This window comes from Siniperca chuatsi, linkage group LG5 (assembly GCF_020085105.1).
Source record: "Siniperca chuatsi isolate FFG_IHB_CAS linkage group LG5, ASM2008510v1, whole genome shotgun sequence".
NCBI classification, from domain to species: Eukaryota; Metazoa; Chordata; class Actinopteri; order Centrarchiformes; family Sinipercidae; genus Siniperca; species Siniperca chuatsi.
This window is the reverse complement of record NC_058046.1, coordinates 7,134,124-7,157,977: the sequence shown is the minus strand read 5'-3', so window position 1 is coordinate 7,157,977 and position 23,854 is coordinate 7,134,124. Positions and strand designations below refer to the sequence as shown.

Sequence of the window (23,854 nt, the reverse complement as noted above, 5' to 3'; positions counted from 1 at the left end):
CAGATAGTTATGGTTTTGTTTGCCCATGTTTTAAGAAATCCATCTCTGAGATTTCTCCACCCCAATACAATGGTGGTAAATGCAATTCCATTTGTGGTGCTCACACCGTTTAAAAATGACATGTCTGCACCTGCTTCTGTTTCCAGAGACAATGTACTAATTACTCTGGCTAATCCACAGGCCTCATTATTAAGTATAAAAGCTGTTGACAGCGATTTCTGTGGATTGTCCAGAGTAACATTGGGCCTCAAGCAAGAACATTATTCTTATCCTGAACCTCACTTATGTCAAAGCATAAAAGCTAACATCCACTGTGACATTAACATTAACTTCATGTATCCCTGTAAAACTTGCTTAAACAACCTGGACTATCACAGTTTTTAAATAAAGTGTGTCCACCCACAAACCTCGGAAATATACTGACTTTTTCTTCTATATATGGCCAATGAATATATGGAATAAATATGTACCCAAAACTCCTTGGAAAGCAGTACTGATACTAGGGGGATTTTCCAAGTGAAATCATGTAAATTGAATTGTTTACACTATGAGCTGATCACTTTCAGTATGAGTTGACTGTAGCAGTACCAAACTGAATGTTAAGTGCCCTGATGTCAGTATTTTGATTGGCTGTTGCACAAATCCATTGCAAAGAGTTCAAACAGGTTCGACTTTGTGCATTTACTGTACTGTAAGTCGCACTCAACCCTTCAGGTAATTTTACAGGGTAATATACTGACAAGCTCAGTGATAATCTAGTCTAGCCAAAGGCAGGATAAGGGAAGTAAACATGTTCTATCACCAGGGCCCAACCAGGGACCATTATCTAATCCCAGAATTAAGAGAACACACTGTACCAGATACTTTTTATTGAGTCACAACTGTGAACAGTGATAAATACAGCATGAGACACTTTAGATTCCTTCTCACCATCACAAAAGGGGAAACTGGGTTTTCCAGCAGCACATGTAGCTTTAAATAAAAAGTTGAAGAGCACAGTAAAAATCAACAATAGAACAATCTGGTATAACCTCCCTTCATTAACTGAGTACCCCTATCCCTCAATTTCATCTCAAATGGCATGTTTCCTTTATACGTTTTTTATTTTCAGGAGAAACAAGCCAAGAGATCATCTGAAAAGGAAACATTGTCAAATAAACATAAGACTCGGGGTAGTTTCAAGGAACATGTCTTTTCTGACTCAACACATGAAACGTGTAAAGCAAATAAATAAATAGTAGAGTGGATTAAAGTTAAAGAATATAAAACGCTTCCCAAGTGAAGCTTCTATTGGGCAGATCAATATTATATACAGTATCTTACAAGGCCAAGAGACTCCAGAACATTACAGTTTTCAAAGAGGCATTGACACAGTATGTTTCAGTATGTTTTTAAACTCATATAGGGCAATTCTGCAGAGCTGAAAATAAAATAAAGCAAAGAATTACATTAAAGGAAAGATCTTATGTATGAAAAACTCTCTGTACAAATTTTATACAGGTGTGTAAGACAGTATATAAATTGCCATAGTGTGAATTAAGTGGGAAATTGCAATATGTAAAACAGTGTCTTTATTCTTCCCCCTACAAAAGATTAAGCCAGCTGAAAATATATTGCCTGCTAAAAGCATTTTGCTGCTGCTGTATGAGAAGAGTTGACATGCTAACGATCATGTCTTCTTCAACTTTTTATGACCTAAAAGGGTTTTATGGATCCTTAGGTAATGAAACCCGCTGTAGCTATGAAAGAGCACATAAACCTTCAGTTCAGGTAAAGATGAGAAATGCAGAAAGTGGAAGAATAAGATTTTTAATAAGATATAACACATTTAAGATATTTAATGTGAGACCTGAGCTTAGCTGGACAAAGTCAATGAAGATCAGAATTTGTTTTAGTGTGAGGCATTTGAACAGGGTCAGACTCTACACATGAAAGGAGGGAAATGCTGTCCCACAGCACAGATGCAGTTTTTCAAGGTGAAGGAATTTACTGCTTTCCCCGTCTCAAAACATTCCTAGAGTCAAACCTAAAAACCACTAAATCATCAGCTCGTCCACATGACTTATGTGAACACTGTCCATGTTGAGTTTTATGTTCTTACTGAGCTTGAGGCTGTAATGTTAATCAATCAAAGTACAGTTGGAACTCATTAAAGCAGCAGAGAGAACAGAAGTCAGAACAGTGAAGGGTCAAAGTTGGGCTGTTTGGTCATTTGAAGAAGGAACGCTATGATAACTCTGTGTAGGATGTTGCCCTCAGGAAACTGCAATATATTTCTAAGCTCATTGCTCAGAGTTTAACTGGAATGGAGGATTCTTGGTCGGTATGCAATATTATGTATGTGAACAGTGACAACTTGGCTGTATCACTCTACAGTGTATGAACAATATGTGACATTAGGAGTGGGACTGTAGCTACAGGACATGTGGATTCCAATGTACATCAAGACAGAATTGCATTTTCTATCATTTTCAGGACATGAGGGCTAATTCCCAAACCGGTGCCACAGACCCTGATGTGCTTCACTTTTCATGTTAAGAACATTTTGTAGGATTTCAGGTCACTTTCACACCTGTAGTTCAGTTAATTTGGTCCAAACAAAGCAAGAAGAAAAAAGTACATTGTGATGTCATCCTGTGTCATTATTGCTACGTGGTCCCACATGGGGGAATCAAATTGCAAGTCATGCTGCACTTTACTGGGCCATATGTGTTTATGTTCTCTAGTGTCACAAAGAGCTCGTAAAGAAATAACTGATGACTATTACTAGTATAGACTGAAACTGGACCTTGTACTATATCATATATACAGTGACGAACAAGTAAAAAGGGAGAAAAAGGGGTTTTGTGTACCATGTTTTACTGCTAAAATCACATATTTACTAAAAACAATCTGGTTGGTTTGGTTTGTTTTGCTTTCACACCACAAATGAACCACTCTCCGCTTGGAGGATGGTCTAGTCTGCACCACAGTATGAAAAGCACCAGAATTTGGTAAACCGAACCAAACAGGTGGGTGTGAAAGCTCCCTCTCAGCAAGCTCCGGTGCAGTCAGTTTGTGGTGTGAAAGCCAAGCGATCAACCACCGGACTTTATGATGGCAGATGTGATTTTTGCAGTGACTTGACTGATACACGGTGCTAAACTACTATTAAATCCATGTACTGATAGTCAGCTGTCAACAAAGCAATCTTATAAGCAATGTACAGTATATGTTTATGCAAATCATTTGGTAACTGTGGTAACACGGTACCACCAGTGCTGAACTACTATTAAATCCATATACTCATAGTCAGCTGTCAACAAAGCAATCTTATAAACAATGTACAGTATATATTTATGCAAATCATTTGGTAACCGTGGTAACACATGTTTCTGCCACCAGGAGTGCAGTGATTTTCCCCCATAAATCGGTTCTTCTAGAGGTGTGTTGTGCTTGTGTCCTTCTCAAGTCAGTGTCAACATGAAGCAGACCAGAACTAAAAGGTAGCAAAGTCTAATTTCTTTCCTTGGTCCGGACCATATAAACTAAACTACAGGTGTGAAATGTGACCCAATTTCATAATTTAGTGCTAAAAAGTAGCACTGGAATCACTGTCGCTCTGGTGAAAGCTGAGTACAATAGTCATTCCTATGCATTCTCAAGGTGGGAAATTTCAAGCAAATTAAATTATAATGAAATCAAATTATTCCACATTTTTCTCAGGAGCCCTGGGAACCCTTTAGGAGTTCTCAGGAGGTCCCTGGACTCCACTTTGCAGCACAGCTATAAATCCCCTTAGAACAAACCAGCCCACAGATTCATAACCATGGCAGGCAGAGGCCAATTCCCTGGAGTTTTCAATATTTAACTGATAATATCTGACTGAGAAGTGGCCAGAGTACTCGGTCACACTCTACTGTCGGTCTCAGTAGTAGGTGCACCAGTTGCTGTAATCGCTGGGCATCAGGCCGCCAGTGATGAGCAGGATCAAATCTACAAACCACCAGATTCCCAGGCCTCCCAGGGTGAGCAGCTTCCCGACAGCAGTGCCGGTGTGGCCCAGGCAGAAACGATCAACCCCGAAACATCCCAGGAAGAAGGAGTACAGCAGCGTGGTGATGAAATAGTGTCCCGTGTATCTGTGCAAAAGGTACAAGAGGACAATGAAGGCAATTAAATGTCAGTTGGAATTAAATAAGAGCAACTGTGCATATAAAATAAATCATGAACATTAAATGTTACATTTAATTACAACACCATTTAATACATTTAGCCTCAATCATTTGTATAATTGTAAAGTTCAATATGTAAATTAAAAAAAATAAACGGCAATATTTAAGCAGAAATAATGGAAATACTAATATGATAAAGATGAAACAAACCACAAGGCCTTAAAAGAACACCTGCAGTTCTGATCTATCTATCTGAAGGAGTGGATACAATAAAAGCAACACCTGTTCTCTACAATGAAATGGGTGGACAGAGTCTGCACAGAAACTAAACATTATAAGCTTCACAAAGGTAGCATTTATCCAAGGACTAGAATGCAGTAGTGTCTTTTTACAGGTGCTGCACGTCTCTGATCTCTATGCAGTTACAACAGAGATTAACCTCATGTGCTGATGAATGCAGAGAGATGCTGGGAGAACATGGTGTACTGTGCAAACATGGCCAAAAAAAAAGTCAAGTGGTGGTTCTATACATTTGTAAACATTGCTCTCTAGTGGTGAAATCCTGATACCAACATCTGAACTTGAGCTGTAGATCTGGAATTATGTATAGCTACAGTGCATATTGTATAGGTAGAAACATCTCTAACAATGAACACTGCATGTCTATTTGATGTAAATCTGTAAAAGAGTTGCTCTACCAATATTTTCTCTATTTTGTTAAAAAAAAATTGTGTGTGCATTAGCCTCAGTACTCATGTCTCAGTCCTATCTATGTATACTGTATTCAATCTCTCAACTGATTCAACTAAACTAACACATTTATTGTTTAAAAGGATGATCCCCTTGAGATGCATCATCTCGTTTTCAACAGGGTCTGAGTCATTTCACCATATATTAGGCGGTGCATACAAAAAACAACAAATAAAAATCATAAAAGTATCATAAAATTAAAAAATAAAAGAAAGAGCAACTTGATTTAAAATAAAAAAGGCTGAATAATCCAAAACATCTTATGGATTTAATGTCTGATGTTAAAGTACTAGCCTAAGCCTTAAACAGAATGCTTTTTTACCTGTTTTTGTAGAGACTAAAAGAATTAAGAGGCAAAGCTGATTAGAGTGTCTCAGTAAATACACTAAGGATATATGGCTGTAATAAGACTAAGAGCAGCCATGCTGGCGGCTCTGTGAAGCTGTACTTGTTCCCAGAGGTGCTTTGAACACACCATTTAGACAGGTCAGAAAGTTAATTTAATAGAGATTAAGCTGATGCGCACCTCTCAAACTCCTGCTTACGACTCAAAGACTGTAACTCCTATCACCTAAATTGTGATATTGTGAGAGGGAGGAGACTCTGCTGACCCTTCTGTGTGTGTAGTGTCAGAAATGTGACAAGAAACGCAGGTTAGAAAAGTCTCTTTTTGTGCTTTCCTCCTGAAATTTCTGGTCTCAGTTAACATTGAAGGCTATGGGGCAGTTGTTTGGCACCCTGTCACTTGGAGGCTTACAGCACCAAATGTGTAAATCCCTTTGCTTCCATAGTTACAATACACTGTATGAAAAAGCGCAAATTTACCTACGTTTTGAAGAAAATTATATACGAAGAGGGAAAATTGTGGGAGTAAGAACAAGTTGAAGAGACATTTTTAAAAGTACTCTTCCACTCAAAAATGTGTTTTTCTTATGTTTAAGTCCCGTAAAATGTCAGACCATGTTTCACAGTTTCACTAGAGAGGTGTTTTCACATTCCTCTACTGAAGGGGGAGATGTCTGTACACTTCCCTAAAATCTGAGATTCAAACAGACTCGGGCAAGCTAGATTTGTGATGTCACAAATTCGAAAGCCAATCGCAATGCCACCGGCAAAGAAACCTGAAACCTCCAGCGCAGAGCGGGCTCAGTACAGTACAGAGCGAGAGTTTGCACTGAGTTAGCGAAGTGAAAGTTTTGACAAATATAGTAGTGTGCAGTTTTTGGATGTAAACCGGACCCTGGAGCTTCCTTCCACTATCTACTAATGTTACGTAATAACAATGTGAACACACTGTAACATTGTAGCAGATATTATTGCCACTAACGCTGTGTCAGCCACTGCCAGTTACTATTCAAGCTAACAAGCTAACAAACAACATAAACAAATAAAATATGCTAACTACACTAACCATTCTGATACTTCGTTTTTTTTCTTTACATGACATAAATTAGCTTTACTTAGTATCAGGAAAGTCACTTAACTTTATGTTTGCTTAAAAGAAGGATTACTTATTGTGATATATCATTCAACACATTAGTAACAGTAAAATATTGTAATATAACTTTGCACCTGTGAATTATTATTCCCTGTTGCTTGGTTTAGGCATTTCTTTCCTTAGAATATCCAAAAGCAGCACAAACGTCTGTCTGATATCTATATGAACTGGCTAGATCCCTGCTGCAAGATGGCGGCGGCAGAGACGCATCTCACAAGCCAGATGCGGTATCTACGTATATATATATATATATATATATATATATATATATATATATCTATGCACATGACCGTTATCGGGGAACCTGTTGGCTAGAAATTGGCATTCACCTCATTTATGTACAAAAAGACTTGCCACTTTGCGGGTCTTTGTTTGAACAGTAAAAAGACACAGCCCACTTATTTTATCATAACATTAAAAATGACATGATGAATGATGTGTCCTCTTTTTAAAAAAAAAAACCCAAAACATCCAGCATACAGAGAACTAGAGCAACAGCCAAGATTTCTTTTTTTTTGTTTCACCAACTCACAGAATTAACGTTAGCTAGCTACAGTTGTGTAAATTTCCTGGAATTAAAAGTCGGCAGCTAAAAAAAAATTACTTGCTACAGCTTGTTAAGACAATTAATGGATTAATTGTTTGGTCTATAAAATGTCACAAAATTGTAAAAAATGTCCATCATAATTTCCCAAAGCCCACGTTGACATATTCAACATTTCAAAATATATTTAGTATAATGTCAAAGTGTCAAAACCTGCAAATATTCACATTTGAGAAGCTGATAGAAAACAGAGAATTTTTTGTTTAAAAAAATATCAGATAATGATTAATCAATTATCAAAATAGGTCATTTTCTGTCGATCGACTAATTGATTAACTGTTTCAGCTCAAATTTCAATACATAAAACGACTAAATCACTCAGCTCTAAGTTCATCGGTCGTACAAGTTACCACAAGTGTTCATCCAGAAGACCAGTGCATAGATGCTTAGACATTACAACACTATCACCACCGAGGTGCAAAGGTTGCGCAATCACCTGTCTGTTCATTCCTTTGTTTGTCTGTGACCAACCCATCTCAAAAACTAATGGCTAGACTGATATGAATCTTACCATGCACCCAACAGGAAGAAAGCCCATTGATTTTGGCGACTCGACAACTTCTCCTCTGATGCCAACATCAGTTTCAACTTTCCATTTCCTAATGAGCGTACCTCCTGGCCCGATTCTCACACAGACACAATATCTGAAGACGGAGCCCATCGATTGTAGTGAGCTCATGACCTGTCCTCTAGCACCACCATCTGGCCTAACGTTGACTACTCTTACATAACTCCTCTGTCTTCTACACAGTACAATGTTGACAATTAACAGGGGAGATTATTAGGCTCCAGCTTCTTGTTATCTGTAGATGTCACACCATCACATCCCAATGTAAGCCCACAAGTCTGGACTGAGAGCAACTTTCCCTTCTCATATACCTGCTTTCTCTTTATGTTTCTTAAAGATTTAAGTAAAAAATTATATGGGAATTTAAAAAAGTTACATGCCAGGTTAAGTTAATAGGCATGGACAATAAACAGCCCACTGTCAGTGACAGCAAAGTTTTTTCATAATAAAGCAGGCTGCTACAGTACATCTTGAATGGATCCATCATCCAATGTGCTGTCAATCTGCTTCTCAATTACTTAATATGAGAGGGAAAAAAACGACACTGTCACTTGACATGTGAAGGATGAGGTGTGACATATTGACAATAAAGTGAAAAAAGGGGAAAAACATTTAACAAGCTACACAATTACACTGCAGGCCCTTTGTCATCTTCTCCTTTTATTAATAATGACAGGACATTTACCTATCATATTGCATATTTGGTAGGTGGGGCACCAGAGCTGCAAGTAATTATTATTTTCATTATTGATTCATTTGTCGATTGTTTTTTTTTTTTTTTGGATTAATCTACATATTGCTTAGTCTATAAAATGTAAAAAACTAGGTAAAATTTCCATCAAACTTTCAGAGAGCCTTGCTTGTTAAGTCGGTAACTCGGGGTGAATTTTAATAAATCCCGTAAGTAAATTGTTCTTGACTTTTTCACATTCAGACAAATCCACTGAAATCATTACAGCTGTTATAGCATGTACAGTATCATACAATGTGATTGTGAATGTTTTTCTTTCTTTTCTTTTCTTTCTTTCTTTAAAGAACTGGTGTAAAACACTATCCCAACATTCACTATCCTAACTGAGGGTTAATCACCCATTTATTAATAAGAAATAGGGTACTTATGAACATTAAATGGATTTGTGGTTCAAAATTTGGTATAGAGACTAATTATGAGAGGATGCTTGAAACGGGTCAAAAATGACCTGCTCCCTTCAGTGAACAGACAGATTATGAACTATATGTAACGGTAAACCAATTTAGAAATGTGTTGTTAATTAACTACTGTTCACTTTGGAAGAATTAATTGACCTGCATTTCCTGTGTGCTTCTTCATATTTTGGTTGTGATTTTTTTTTTTTTTTTAAACAGATCCCTAATTTTAGCTACCAGCCAGGTTTGCACAGGTGGCAAAAGAACATGGGAACATTTAAAATTTTGACCACTTTAATAATTCATTTTAAATTTTTTGCAGACTGGGTGAAATAACGGAATGTCTCTGGGATGCCTGGGAACATCGTTTATGCCTTTCATACAAGCATACATTATCACCTTCATACCTAACTGTATAACATCGACATTTACCTTTACAGTGCCATTAACTGGTAAAGCCAGAGAATATGATAAAAAGAGAGATTTGAGATTGAGATTTTAACGGAACATTAAATTTACACATCAGCTGCTTCAAAATGTAGGCGTGTGTTTTAACAATTCTAGGAATTAACACATTAAATTAATACTGTTTTGCATGAAGTTTTGGTGTTTTGGCACATGTAGATTTATACAGTTGTGTGTCGAGCAGGGTATCCCTTACTTGATGCAGGGTACATTTCCTCTGAGGAATTCTCTGGGTCCGGCACACTCTATATCGTCAAGTGCAGTGCAGCTAACCGGTGTGTGGTTCACCTCTTTTTGAGTCTGGCCACCCCACTAAAGATAAAAACAGTAAATAAATTAAGTGCCGAATGATAAACAACATAAAATGTTCTTAAAAAACAGCACTTACCCCAACACAACCATGGCCCATCTCCAGAAAGGCGCTGTGGTTGCCTGCATGATCCACAGGGTCTTGACAGTAGATGAACTCCTCCGGTCTTCATCATATATTGAATGTATAATGAAAGACAGAGCGTGAACAATGTAGCATGCCACTGCTGTGAAAATTACTTATAACCTACAACAGGCAACTGTAGATTCCATTATCTCCGTAGTTGGAAAACGCACGCCAAACTTAATTCATAAAATCTAAGTTTAAAAACCCCTGAATTATTCGCAACAATGCACACCAGGTAGAACATGATTTAAAGGCTATTGTTTATTAATATGACCTCAGAGTAAATTCGGCATACAAGATATTACCTATGCTGGACTTTATTTCAATTATTATTTTAATTGGCCTTATTTAATGATATAACGTTATAACGTTATATTCTAAAAGTATTATAGATCATGTTAGATATTTGGAAACAGCGCTGTTTTGGGTACTGGATTACTGATGTACAAGTGACAGATTTCTGAAAACAGTTTGCTGTGTCAGTCTCACAACAGCAGCTGCGCGCAGTTAGCATTAGGTTAGCTAACCTGCTAACGAATAGCATTCTAGCAAGACTAACGTTACTGTACGTTACTTACAGATAACTGCAAAGGACGACCGGTGACGGGGGTCTGTACTCATAGGGCTCTGTATAATTCGTGCTTTCCACAAGTATTTCATATTTCACAATTTCAGGCGGCTGCTCGCTGAACGGGAGTGCGGTAGCTCCCGGACCAGGAGAAGCGGCAGGAGTCTCCGTTGTCGATGAGTTCTGGGAGTGAATTCCTTCCAGACATTGTAACAGAATCACCGTCAGTAGGAGCAGGAACTGTCCACACAACAGAATATAGCTAACTGAAATCATTGTCTCCCTCAAAATACTACATTCATCCTAATAAAATAGCCATTCATGGTTAACAGCAATCTTTAACTAGCCATCTACAAAGGTTTGTTTGGGTTTCGAGTGTATGACGTCGTCAAAAAGCGCCGTCTTCTTCTTCCCTGAGTTTATTTAATAGCGGATGGCAAACTAGCTTATAGGTGCAATACCGTCACCTACTGGACTGGAGTGTGGAGCAGTAGATTGGCAGAAATTAAAAAAACAACTAGATTCTTTCCATTATTCCTGTTACTCTTAAGTAATTAATTAGAAGATTGCGTACTTTTCATGACGTCTTTCCTTGCATATTCCCCAATGTAATATTGTGTTTTCCATCATTTAGTGATCTTATTTCCCTTCTTCCTTCATTGCACCTGTTGTAATCTATCAGTACATGTTTGAATATTGTAAAGATGTCTTCCTGTGTCACTTAAGTCCTAGTATTGCTGCCAGGTTTTGTGCATATAATCCTTTATGATAGTTTTAACCTCTGCTTTACTTTTCGGTATTTGTATGTCAATTAACTTTATGTCAATCTACCTTCTCATTTCCTTCCACCCCTACCAGAGCAGGAACCCAAAGGAAGAAGATATCCAATCCCCTATGTAACCTGAGCAGCACATGAAAGATTTCATACACAATATCCTGCCTTCATGACGACATTCCAGACTTAATGCCTAAAAGCGCTGAAAAACTATCAGAAGCGATTACAACACTGGGTTGGTTATTTTCTTCCACCCATTGTAATGCTAACAATATTCTGAGTAATTCAGGTGTGTACACTCAGAGATGGTCTAATACTTTCTTTTTCACTGCTACCTCACATTGAGGGACGATGAAAGCAGCACCTGTGTGCCCAGTCTCTGGTTTTGTACTATTGTCCACTTTGATACCAGTTTATGTTTCTCTTTTAACTTTTGCTGCAGACTTGTATCTGTGGATGGCACAATGAATCTCCATGGAGGTATGGCTGATGATGGAACAGTGGGGCTTAGTTTTAGATTACATAGGCATACATTTTGCGTCTTAGCATTCCCTAGCCACCCAAAACTGTAAAATCTGGATTTATTATGCTCCCAACACTCCTGTAAAATGGCCTTTGTTGGGTGTGATCTACTATGTCCTTGCAGATTAACCTAATACGGCAAAATAAACTTGACCCTCCTAATTTTTAGAGGCATTTCCCCCATTTATACTTGCATTGTAGATACTGGTGATGTTTTAAATGCTCCACTACAAATTCGGAGAGCCTGATCCTGTTTGACATCAAGCTTTTTAAAGTTGGTTTCTGCTGCAGACATATAAGATATACATCCATAATCTAGGACTGCTCTCATAAGAGCCCAATAAATATTTAATAAAGATGCCCTGTTCGCTCCCCAATCTCGCCCTGACAGACATCGCAGTATATTGCGGATCTTTTTGCACTTGTTTTTCACTTTGTCAGTATGTTGACACCAGGTAAGAATACGTAATGGAATATTCCCACTTTTACGTCTTGCAGTATAGACCAGACTTCCTGAGCACTGTAACAGTCTATCAGGAGATGTTGTTTCATCATCATTACAGTAAATCATGGGACATTATTTGGTAGTTACACACAACTCCATGAAACAACAGCTCTTACAGGAAGTCTGTTAACGGAGATAAGCCACCGAACATCTCGAATGCTCTCTGACAGATTTTTGTGTAATAATATCTCCATATAGTAGTTTGTAATCTGGACCGTTTCTAGCTCTCCTTCTCCTCTTTCTCCACAAGGAGCGACCTCCAACCCAGAGAGCATTTCTGGAGATGGGGGCAGAAACATTCTTAACAAAAGCCATTTTTAATCTGATACCAAACTCCACAGCCCCCAAGCTCCCCACATCCCTTGCTTTTATACGTTAGCTCTCATTTGGCAACTCCCCTGGTTGTCCCTCAAATTAAGTTGACACACTCTTTGTTTATTTTAGTTATCATTTTGTTGGCTGGAGGAAGGATGTTTGCCAGGAAGAGGAGTTTGGACAGGATGAAGGTTTTGACTATTCTTAATCTGTAGGCTAGTTAATATCTTCATTTTCCCTTTCCTGCACTTCATCTTTAATTTCACACAGTTTTTTCTCCCAGTTTCTTTCACCACAGTTTCAGTTACAGATGGACAGACCAAGTATATAGCCTAGTATATTCATTTCTTGTTTGAATTGAGTGTTAATAATTTTTCTGTCACTCTCATCTCCAATCCAAACTCATGATTTAGATTAGCTCCAGATGCTTGTTCAAATGACTGCTTAAAACATCCATCTCAGCTTTATTTTTTATTACAACAGTGATGTCCTCGGCATAGGCAATGGCGGCAACTCCGTGCACATGTGCCAGTAATCCGGTTGTCGCTGCTAATAGTTTTGATTAAAAGATTTATTGCTAAAATGTATAGAGCCTATAGCATATCATATGCTTTTTCAACATCGACAAACACAGCAATCACCATTTCTTTATTGGTTTGAGCTTTCCTGAGTTCTGATTCCAGACGTAAGACAGAGTCCATCGTCTCTCTCCTTTTACAAAATCCACTTTGATTGGTAGAAAATAGGTCTTTACTCTCTAGGAAGTGTGTCAGTCTCTCTGTTACCGTCCGTTCCACGGTCATCCCTAACTGTGATGTTAAAGCTTGATGGATTTGATGAATCCTTACCTGGTTTTAGTATTAGTACTGTAACTGACTGCTTCCATATCCACGGGATTATGCCTGTATCTTATATCATGTTAAACAAACTGCTTCAAGGTCTCTGTCTTTCATATGAGCTAACATGCTGTAACAGATACCGTCTTTGCTGTGCATTTGAAATGGCTCTCCCTAATTCAAATATATCGAATGGTAAATCTAGGTCTCCGCTTGATGAAGCCCTTCTTTCTGTAACTCCTGGGTTTTGTGCAAGGGTAGCTTAGCATTTAAAGATACATACAGCTGTGGATCTTCACAAATGCCCTTTGCGAGAGGTTCTGTCTTTTCTACATTACTAATTGCATTTATGTTACTGCTGTGCAGCACTGGTATTTCAGAGTTGTTCTTCATTCAAATAATTTTCCTATTCATTCCTCATACGTCTGACAGCTGTGTTTTGTTACAGTATTCTCCAGTATGTACGTTTTCCCAACTGTTGCTTGTGCTCTTTCGTAGTGGAGCGAAAAGCGCCTGAAGTGGCAAAGATGCAAACTTGTTGAAGATGAACTCCGGCAGCAGGGGCAGTGACAAAAAGACCAATCTGTTCAGCTTGTACTCCAGTAACCTTACTGTTGTTTTATTGATGTTCTTCTGTATGACAGGGTGGCCTCTTAAAATGCTATAGCCTGGGCTAAAATGCTATAGGCCATCTGTGATCGCGTGACAGTGTTTGGTTAATAGTTAACCTTGATGTTACTTAATTATTTTACATGAACATTTAAATGGGCTGGAATTCTCATGTAAGCCAGCCATCATATCAGTTTGCCGCTGTATATAAATCGTCTGCCCAGAGTCGATTGCTGGGCTTGTCCTTCTCAAACTAAAGAAATTCAAAACAGGAATCAATAGTCAAAATACACAAATTCAGCCTATATTGATCTACTATCAGATATTTAGACTGCCAGGGCTTCACATCTGTACTCCACAGATGTTATTTTAAGAATCCTCACTTCCCAGCTGCAAAAGTTTTCTGTTTCTTTATGATACTTAAAGAATTAAGTAAGCAATATTCATTTTGTAGACTGGAGCATAGATTGTATGCAGTCTGAGAACTATAAACTGAACGCCTCTCTAGCTGACACCACACAGCACTTATTCTGTTTACAGAATAAAACTTCATAGTGTTAATTATCTCCAATGAAACAAACAATAAATGTTTCTATAAAACGTCATGTTGTTGATCCAACATCTAAACCAATCAGCTGGTCGATCAGGGGAGAGCCAGGCGTTTCCCATCATGCCTCGAAGTTTTGCAAGTGGAGAGCAACTCCAAAGACTGAAGCCGCCTTCGCCCTGATCTCGTGAGATTATCGGTCATCGGTATCAAGTACAATGGAACTCCACTTATGTAGCTTTCCAGACAACTCAGAACTCGAAAATGCTACTTAAAGTCGATGTTCCTACTTGTGAACTCGGGGCAAATCCATCTACCCCACCTTCATGAAGAAGCAGTTATCTGACGTCACACAACAGTGGCAGCACCATGGAAGCACACATTAGGCTACATTTCAATCAATAAGGGAGGGGGGTAGGATGTATTTGTGGACTGCAGTATTGTATTAGGCTGGTGGAAGATGAAGATACGTTTCCGAGTATAAAAGTGTCGTAAAATAATATGTCTAATGGCGTCTGTTCATGTGTCGTTGTTTCCTCCGCTGAGGCTGCACTGCTGAGAGTTCAGTTGTGTGTACACTTGACAAAGAATCATCAGTTTGTCACAGTCAGCCATGTTTTTTGTTTACATTTGACGTCGTGCACCTGGAAATAATACCATTTAGCTACTTTTTGTGTCATCTTTGGGCTCCAAGCTGATGAGAGCCCCTTAAAGGGATAGTTTGGGATTGTGGGGTTGTATGAGGTGCTTATCGACAGTCAGTGTGTTACCTACAGTAGCCAGCCAGTTTGGAGAAGCAGACAGCTGCTCCGCCACAGACGCTCAGCTCTGTATTGTTGTGAATGGGGATCAACAGTAATATGTATTTCCATGTTCCTACGTATACACACTGCTTCGCAGCGCACTGTGTTACGCCGCTCGCAAATCGTAAGTTCTGCGGTTGAGAAAATGTAGTGCCAAAGGAAAGGGCTGTCTGACAGCACAGTAAAGCGCAGAGAATTTTACTTTTATAGTGTACACTTAGACTGATATTGATTTTTTTAGGTCGAACTTTTTTTGGCAGTCTAAATACGTATTACTGTTGATCCCCATTCACAATAATACAGAGCTGAGCGTCTGTGGCGGAGCAGCTGTCTGCTTCTCCAAACTGGCTGCGTGCCGACCCCCATCTACTGTAAGTAACACACTGACTGTCGATAACCACCTCATACAACCCCACTTCAAAAAACCCAAACTATCCCTTTAAATGTCTGGACTAAAATGCCTTTTGTGGCCCTTCATTACACAACTTAACGTTGGTTTATTTTATACTGAACATGGTTTAACAAATCTCTTACATTTGTGACATAGAGAAAATTATAATTTCTCTACAAAGTTCTAAGACACTTATTTGAGTTCAAATTTAGTTAGTTGAGTTGTTGATTTCCAGAGGAGTTTCAACAACGACTGCAGCTGAAAACAAGGATCACCATGTATAGGTTAGTGACTGAATGACATAGGACAGGACATGAAAAGAGCATTAATTCAAAAAGAAAACACAGTGGGGTAATTTAATCAGAAATTTTAATAACTTTTGCTGTTTGTGTAATGTTGTTTTTACATTTCAAAATCTGGCCTGTAGGTTGGCGCTTTGATCCTCGTATCGTCCTGTCCGCATGTCGAACTCTTGACCAATACACTGAGCCCCAAACAGTTCCTTGTGGTGTATGTACATCGGGAAAAATGTGAGATGCTTTAGAGAAAGCTGTCTGCTGGATGAATGTAATGTATAGCATAACATTAGTTCCTTAAAGGCCCCGAAAACGTGTTTTCTTTATCTGCTTCTTACTATGAGTGATGGGCTCCTACATGAACACAATATTTTCTGCCAGTTTGAACAGTTTTGGTTATGTGGTTATGTCACATGAGAGATTTCTGTATTTCTTTCTTTTCTTTATGCTCTTCTCACTGGTTTGAAGTGGGCGGGGCTCAGCTGGAAAAATGATGATGCCACATACTTCCATGTACCAATCAGGATTGAGCAACATTTGACAGTTAATATAGATTGTTAATCGCTGTCAATCAAATTTGATCAAACCAGATATTGACTGTTCTCTAAATAAATATACCTTTTTTAACTTTAATTTTTAATTTTCGGATAAATTTCGGATAATTTTTCATTTATTGGATCAGTATTTGTGAAGAAAATCCACACAATCTCATGGACTCTTTAAATGCAAAGAAGCTGAAATGTTTTAAGATATTAATTTCAAATACATGTGTGTGTAAATGGTAAAGTTGGCAAATAACCTTTCGGGAAGTTTCACTGGAGAAAAGTCTGGAAAGAGCTTCTTTAAGTATCGATTCTTAAGGTTCCGTTTTTTGGGTTTTATGTATGGAGGATGTTGGATGTTATTCATTTAATTTACTATACACCAAACTTCAATCAGAAATCGGTCAGTCTCATTTTTCTAGGCTCAAAGGAAAGACATTTTCTGAATCTAGAAGAGCCATTAATTCAGCATCCTTATAATCCACCGAGCCGCACCTAATTTCAATAAAATCACAACTTAATATGTTATTTATAAACTAAGTTACATTTGTTGAAATAAAATGCTCTTTGCACCACAGTGATTCAGTCTTAAGTCATGATGTAGGCAATAAGATGCAGATGTAGACTATAAGACCAATACACAAGTTTCATTGCCAAGTAAGTTTAGTGTCATTCCCACGAAACAGAACAGCCTTTCGACTCTGTAGGTGGGAGTGGGCAGACTACAGGTAGGGACACTCGAAAGCAGCAATAGCTGCTCTCAAGTCAGTATTTTCATTCTCTTTGTGGTTCTTCTTCACTACAGTCAATTTCAGCGTCGTCCACTGAGTTCTTCTGGTCTGTTTTGGGTAGCATTAGCAAATCGGAGGCGAGATATTTCAGTCCACCGCCAGCCACAGGAGAAACAGATGAAGATATCATCGGAGAGGTTAGATAGTCCTGACTGTGGACGCTTGGATAGGCTCTGAAATCCATTCTGGACCGCACTGGTGGGACGAGGTACTGGGCTGATGGTGCCGAGAACCTGGAGTAGGGATAAAACAGAAAGCCTCCAAAGTGTGAAAGGCTCACCAGGTCCTGTTAACAAGGGGAAAACACATACAACAGATCATCAGTTGTTCTTTAAAGAATAAAAGTGACAGCTCAGAACACTGATATAATGGTGTAAAAATGTAATACATAATATTATATAAATAAAAAATAACAAACATCATTTATTCCCGATGTAAAGTCCTTCTTGAACAGTAGGTACACAGAGCAGATCATTCAGGTAATTAATATTTAAATTAGCACACTGCTTGGATTCATTATATTAGGATACTGTGCTTTGACATTCATTAACTATTACTCAAGTACTCTACTTAAGTACAATTTTAAGGTACTTGTACTTTACTTTATGCTGCTCTACTTCTACTCCACTCCATCTCAGAGGGAAATATTGTAAATATTGTACTCCTCTACTCCACTGCATTCATTTGACAGCTGTAGTGACTACAACCGACCAACTGCAACATTAAAATGCTGCTTACAAATGAAAGGATAGTTGCACAATTTTTTAAGTCTGTGTTAAAAGGTGCCCATTTGTACAATGAAACCGTTTTTGCTTGCTTTAATCATTCCTCCCGTTCATACTGGACATTAAAAGATCCCTCCCTGATGTGCTTCTAATGTAAGTAATGGGGGACAAAATACACAGTCCTCGTTCTGTGTAAAAATGCATTCCAAAGTTGAACCAAAGGTAATATGAGGCATCCGCAGAATGAGTTAGACAAATCTTCCAAAGTTAACGTCTTGTGTAACTCTCCTTCCACTGCAGTTTAGTAAGAAAACACAAAGTGAGAATTTTATACCGAAAAGATTGTAATTTTGGAAGATACCCTCACACTAGCTTCAACTAAACTTTGGAATGTAAAGTACGAGTACTTTATAATTCTACTTCACTACATTTCAGAGGCAAATTTTCTACTTTTTACTCTTTTACTTTTTACTAATACCAATTAATTTGCAAATTAAGATAAAAAAAACGATGATGTGTTGATGAAATACCGGTGAGCGAATGGTGAGTTGAAATTAGCTCCACATCAACTGGCTGCAAATGCTGCTTACAAATGATTATGCATCAGTAATAGTAATAATCCAAAATTATAATGTGTAACAACCCCCAACAAAACACTGACAGGGGCCATTCTCTTGTACAATGACTACTTTTGATACTTAAGTGCATTTTACTGGAATGCAGGATTTTGAAGTTTATAGAGAGATATTGCTACTTTTACTTATCTAAATTCTTCTTCCACCACTTGGGATGACTCAGTCTGTCTGGATTTTTCGAGTACTAATGAAATGTAAAAATGATGTGCTCTATAAGTATGTCATGTGTTTTAATAACACTGGTTTGTTGGCTGTCCGTGTACCTGCACCAGCGCGTGCTGTTGAAGACTGATGGGAAACCCTGGAGTTCCTGTAGTCCTGACAGGTGCTGCCAGGCTCAGTCCACACGGCACTGCTCTGTCCGTGACGGCACAGCTGTTCCAGGTGTTTACCTGAGCAGAGTGAAGAAGACTGTTGGAGATACTCGGATCCTGCAGATGTCTGTGTAATTCCGGTGGATAAACACAGCTGTGCGCAAAACAGCTGCATAATTTGCACAATTGTTCCTTCTCTGAGTCGTGTTGCTGGCAGTAACCCGCTCCATCAGCTAATGTACTGCTGACACGCCTCTGTCTGGGGTCCATTTCTCTCTGTGTCCCAGCTGGAGTCTGTACTGTCCTCTCTGTTATGGAAACCTTTGGTTCAGTTTTTGTTTCCTGGTGGATTTGGCGCACCTCTTGTCCAGGATTGTCCTCAATATTATCGTCTTTGTCACTGTCACTTTCATGAGCATCTTGAAAAAAAAAAAAAAGATAAACGGGAAAGTTAGTTTTGAATTCATGTTTGAAGCCTCACAGAATGTTACGTATTGACAAAGTGAGTATTACACAGGTGGGAGTAGTGTCTGTGAAAAACACATTTTCTGTACCTGAAGATTTGGAATTGTCGGAGTATTGTGTAGACGAATCCTTTACAGGTTCAGATTTCACGTCAGTCATCCGCATCTCTTTAGACTTTTGTGATGAATGTTGTAGTTTCCTAATGTAACAAAAGAAGGGAAAATAACTGACTGAAAGTAATTTCGCAGAAGAAAAACTGACACATAAAACTGCTGATGATTCGAATCCTTATTTTAGAATCCTTCTGCAAGACATCAATCAATTGGAAGTGGAGCATTTATGCTGCTTATTCGCCATCTCCTTAAGTTGAAAGTATTGTTTCTCTGTTCAGAGTTGACATCGGTCAGCAGTATAAAAGTGACCTGATAATACTGCAGCAGCATCATGTTGACTTTTACAGGCTTGGACAATGAGTGTGCAGTTTAAGTAGATTCTTGCTGAACCAATGTGCGACTTGTGCTCCATCCTACCAAGACGACTTGTTAGGAAAAACATTTCCTTCGGCTGCTCTGGCACGTTTACGGTCGAAACAGTTTGAAATTTGCGCTCATTTGGCAGCACTCTATCACTGGAGATAGCTTTCTGTGGTCGTACGGGATAGAAAAGGATAGATGCAATGCATATAGGCAATTCATAATTAAATTGTTTTTCTAGCAAATTCTGCCAACATAATGCTCAGGGTGAAAATACCCTGAATGATTCTTTAATTTAGTATTATTCTGTGGATTCATCAGAATAAGATAAAATTTATTGGCAACTGTTTTGATAATCATTTAATCGTTATGACATTTACCCTAGCAAGAAGTCCTTCTCCAATCTGAGGATTTTATATAATTCTAAACTGATTATCTGTTTCTGGACAGTCAAGACATTTGAAGACCTTGGGCTTTAGGAAACTGTGCTGGGCATTTTCACCCTTTTCTGGCATCTTATAGACCAAATAATTAAACGGTTAATCAAGAAACTAATCAGCAGATTCATTGATAATGAAATCACATTGTCATAAAAACTAACTTATATCATTTGCATTAATATTTCCTCCACTTTCACCCTAATAAAAAAAAAATATTTGTATGTTCACTGTAGTTATGGACACAACGTTAGGTCCTCTGTAATTTTTCTGGGCATCTGGACATTTTAGCAACCTATGACAATTTATAAATGGTGGTTAATATATCTTTTTTGTGGTTATTTTATAGGCTGATTCCAGTGTTTTTAAATTTGACCACTTTTAGTACAATAAATACATTATTCAGTATATTTCCCAACCAGAATTGTATTCCAGGCACAGAGGAAAAGGCTTTGAAAAAACAGGAAGACCTTCATGTTGCTTGAAATTTTACAGGAAAAAAATGACCTAACATTTAACTGAATAAATAAAATATGACAAATCTAAATTATTTAGGCACTTTAGAGATTTTTTCTGAGAATTTTCTGAGGGGGGTGGTGCACTAGAAGCCTATGTGGAAAATCCTGGCTATGGCTATGCTTACAACTAAACTACAAAATGAAGTAAAGGTAGTAGTAGTAGTAGCAGCAGTAAGTGGCCACCAGACTGAATCCAAGATGGAAAGAAAATGTTCCAGAGTGCTGAAAAGTAACTAAGTACATTTACTCAAGTAGTATAGCTAAGTATAATTTTGAGGTACTTTACTGCTTCTACTCCACTACATTTCAGAGGAAAATATGGTACTTTTTTACTCTGCTACATTTATCTGACACCAATAGCTAATAGTTACTTTGCAGATAAAGGTTTTACATACAAACATACCATGCTTTTATAAGAAATGATACACTGCTTTAGATTAAACTACCCAACAGTATTAAAATTAGGTCCCAGCTGCAACATTAAAATGCTGCTTATACATTAATACATCAGTGCAAATAATGCAGTAATATAATGACTATAATAACACATTCAACAATGATTATAATAATAATAATAATAATAAATACAACAACAACACACAGCATATAGAAAGGGGCCATTCTGCATAATGTGTATTTTTATGTTTGCTACTTTAAGTAAACCTACGTTCTGCATGATAATACTACCTTAAGTAAAATGTTGAGGGCAGAACTTCTACATGTAATAACGCGTTTTTACATCTCGGTATTGCTAATTTTGCTTAATTAAAGGCTCCACGACTATCCAGCGTCAGATCTGTGGCACAGAGCACATGGAGCTGGACTATAAGAAAAACAGGCCTCCACCATAAAGCAAATCTGGCTTTTGCTGCAAGAAAATGTTGTTTTTGTAATTAAATGAGTGAATGACTTAAACGAATAACTTGCCTCTTTTCTCTTCTTCCGTTGCCCGTGTCTCGGAATCCCTTCGCGAAAGGATTGTTGTCTATTTTCAGCTGTGTGATCTGAAAATTGGTACAAAGGAGAGCCAGATAAAACCTAAATGTCTTTATGGCACGTGGTTGATTATCATTATATACTTAAATAGTAAAAAATAATAATAATAATAATCACACTGTGAATGACATGAGCTTCTTTTTTCGTTGGAAGGTTGAGCGCAGGTTGGTGTTACAGTAAACAAACCAAACCTCTTACCTTATCATTTTGGTAAGCTGTTACTGCGATGAAATCTGTCTCAGTGAACACAAATGTCCTAAAGGTGCTGTAAGGCAGCTTCAGGATGTCATTTGCCTTCACTATATGAAATCTTGGCTGGTATTTGTGCATCGAGTTGAGAATTGTCTGCAAATATAAAATGATAATAAGTTAAAACCATATTTTGGGAAATAAGGTGGGGGGGAAAACGTTTATTCAGTTTTATGGTTTAAAAATGGAATGAAACTGTTATGGCGAAGATGTAGCAATAACTAGAAAAATGTATTAACATAATATTAAATTCAGTAGATTACTTTATGCATTACAGCAAATCTACTGTATTTAAATGTTTGAGAAACACTAGACATCACCAAAAGGCCATAAACGTGCTACTGCGTGCCTTAAACTGATTCTTGGTTATTATAGGCTAAAATTAGTTTTGTTTTTTGTTTTTATAAAAAAAAATAGCTAAAATCAAAATCCAAACTTACAAATCCATGCTTATCGGATATGTTGTTGGTCAGTTTCAGTTTGTGGAAGTTGACTACTTTGGACATCCACTGCTCGCCCGTGGCCGGACTGTCCGGGTGGATGTACATGCGTTTGGGCATCTCTGGATCCGCCTTCCCCGCCACCATCCAGCGGGAGTTATGAAACTTATATCTGCAGTCATCAGCCGCCACGATGTCCATCAGAAGAATGTATTTGGCTTTTCTGTCCATCCCGGCGCACCTGGCCTTGAGCGGCGGAAACATGCGTCTGCAGGGAGAAGAGGTAACTGCGTGATGCATGCATTCATTAACACAGTAAAACCTTCATCCATGCGTAATTATACCACATTTACTGTACCTCCCGGATTTTGTAATGACCATTTCAGTGCCGCATTTGTGGAACTGTCTCCAAAGGTCGCTGGCTTCCAAATAAACTGTCGGCTCATCCTCTGTCATTTCCCCTCCCTCCATAATTTCGGGAGGCCTGCACAAAATCGAAGACTGTTGTGGTGGCGGCGTGTGAATCATCCGGTCCGCGCTGGCATCCAAACTGGGATCTGATGGTCCTCGGGAGGATAAGACGATGGCTGAGAAAAGCGGGGGTCCGGCCAAGATGGTCCCGTGAAGGGCCGCATCTCCGACTCTTGTTGGGAAGCCTTGTGGTACCTCGCCTGGGACGCACGGCTCCGAGAAGCTGCGCATGGTCTCCAAAGGAAAAATAAACTTTTACGCACAACTCTGGTTGGGTTACACTTGGGTTGCGCCACGTTGATTCCTGCAGGATAAACGTATCTGCATATTTTTAAAGTCACTAAAACGCATTAAAGGTAGCAGCTTTAATACTACTTTTGCTTTTTCTCTGGATGTTTTATCTTAGAAAACTCCTGCCGACAGTTCAGCGCGCTCTGATGCCTCCCAGCCTGTGTCCAAGCTGATTTGCTCCATGACACGTTGGACTCAGTATGACACCCAGCAGTGGGTGGAGTTTCCCTGGTATTGCAGTAGATATGCAGGAAAATTCTGCCTGAAGTTTCTTTATTGGCTGATGAAGCTGGTTGTGGTTAAAAAAAACAACTTTATTAATCAAGCAACACACCAAACCTGAACCACCTGAACCTGAACTCACATGCAACACTTTATAAGGCACAAAAGTGAGTGTCTCTAACTTTGTTCCCCTCAGTTTATATTAAGATACATTACACTCTAATTGTGTTGCCCCATCTGAGTGTCCCCCATAAACACTGTGATGAACACCAGAACTGCACCATCATGAAATCTGAGTGACAACCCAACGTTCTGGTACAGACGCTGACTTTCTGTCTTCCCATATGATTCCAGTGCCCTGTGGTTTGATTAGCTTCACTGATGTGGTCTCTCCTCCCATGCAGGGCTGCATGGGGTCAGTCTGCAGGGATTCAGCTCTGTGGAGGTGCAGCCTCTGCCAGCGATTGTCCCGGCTGGATTAGGCTCTGGGTTTGGTT

At 38.6% G+C, this 23,854-nt stretch overlaps 2 protein-coding genes across 2 annotated transcripts; both read right to left on the bottom strand.

The window, feature by feature from the left end:
- Positions 1–854: 854 nt before the first annotated feature.
- On the bottom strand, positions 855–10,598 carry tm2d2 (TM2 domain containing 2). The gene is made up of 4 exons (XM_044196506.1): positions 10,200–10,598; positions 9,574–9,661; positions 9,382–9,497; positions 855–4,121 (listed from the first exon to the last, which is right to left on the bottom strand). The coding sequence occupies exons 1-4, from the start codon at positions 10,463–10,465 to the stop codon at positions 3,908–3,910; spliced, it is 684 nt and encodes a 227-aa protein (XP_044052441.1). The 5' UTR covers positions 10,466–10,598; the 3' UTR covers positions 855–3,907.
- Positions 10,599–15,877: 5,279 nt separating this feature from the next.
- LOC122876740 (T-box transcription factor TBX3-like) lies at positions 15,878–23,312 on the bottom strand. The gene is made up of 7 exons (XM_044197394.1): positions 22,732–23,312; positions 22,374–22,641; positions 21,883–22,029; positions 21,616–21,692; positions 19,350–19,459; positions 18,745–19,214; positions 15,878–17,407 (listed from the first exon to the last, which is right to left on the bottom strand). The coding sequence occupies exons 1-7, from the start codon at positions 23,073–23,075 to the stop codon at positions 17,105–17,107; spliced, it is 1,719 nt and encodes a 572-aa protein (XP_044053329.1). The 5' UTR covers positions 23,076–23,312; the 3' UTR covers positions 15,878–17,104.
- Positions 23,313–23,854: the final 542 nt, after the last annotated feature.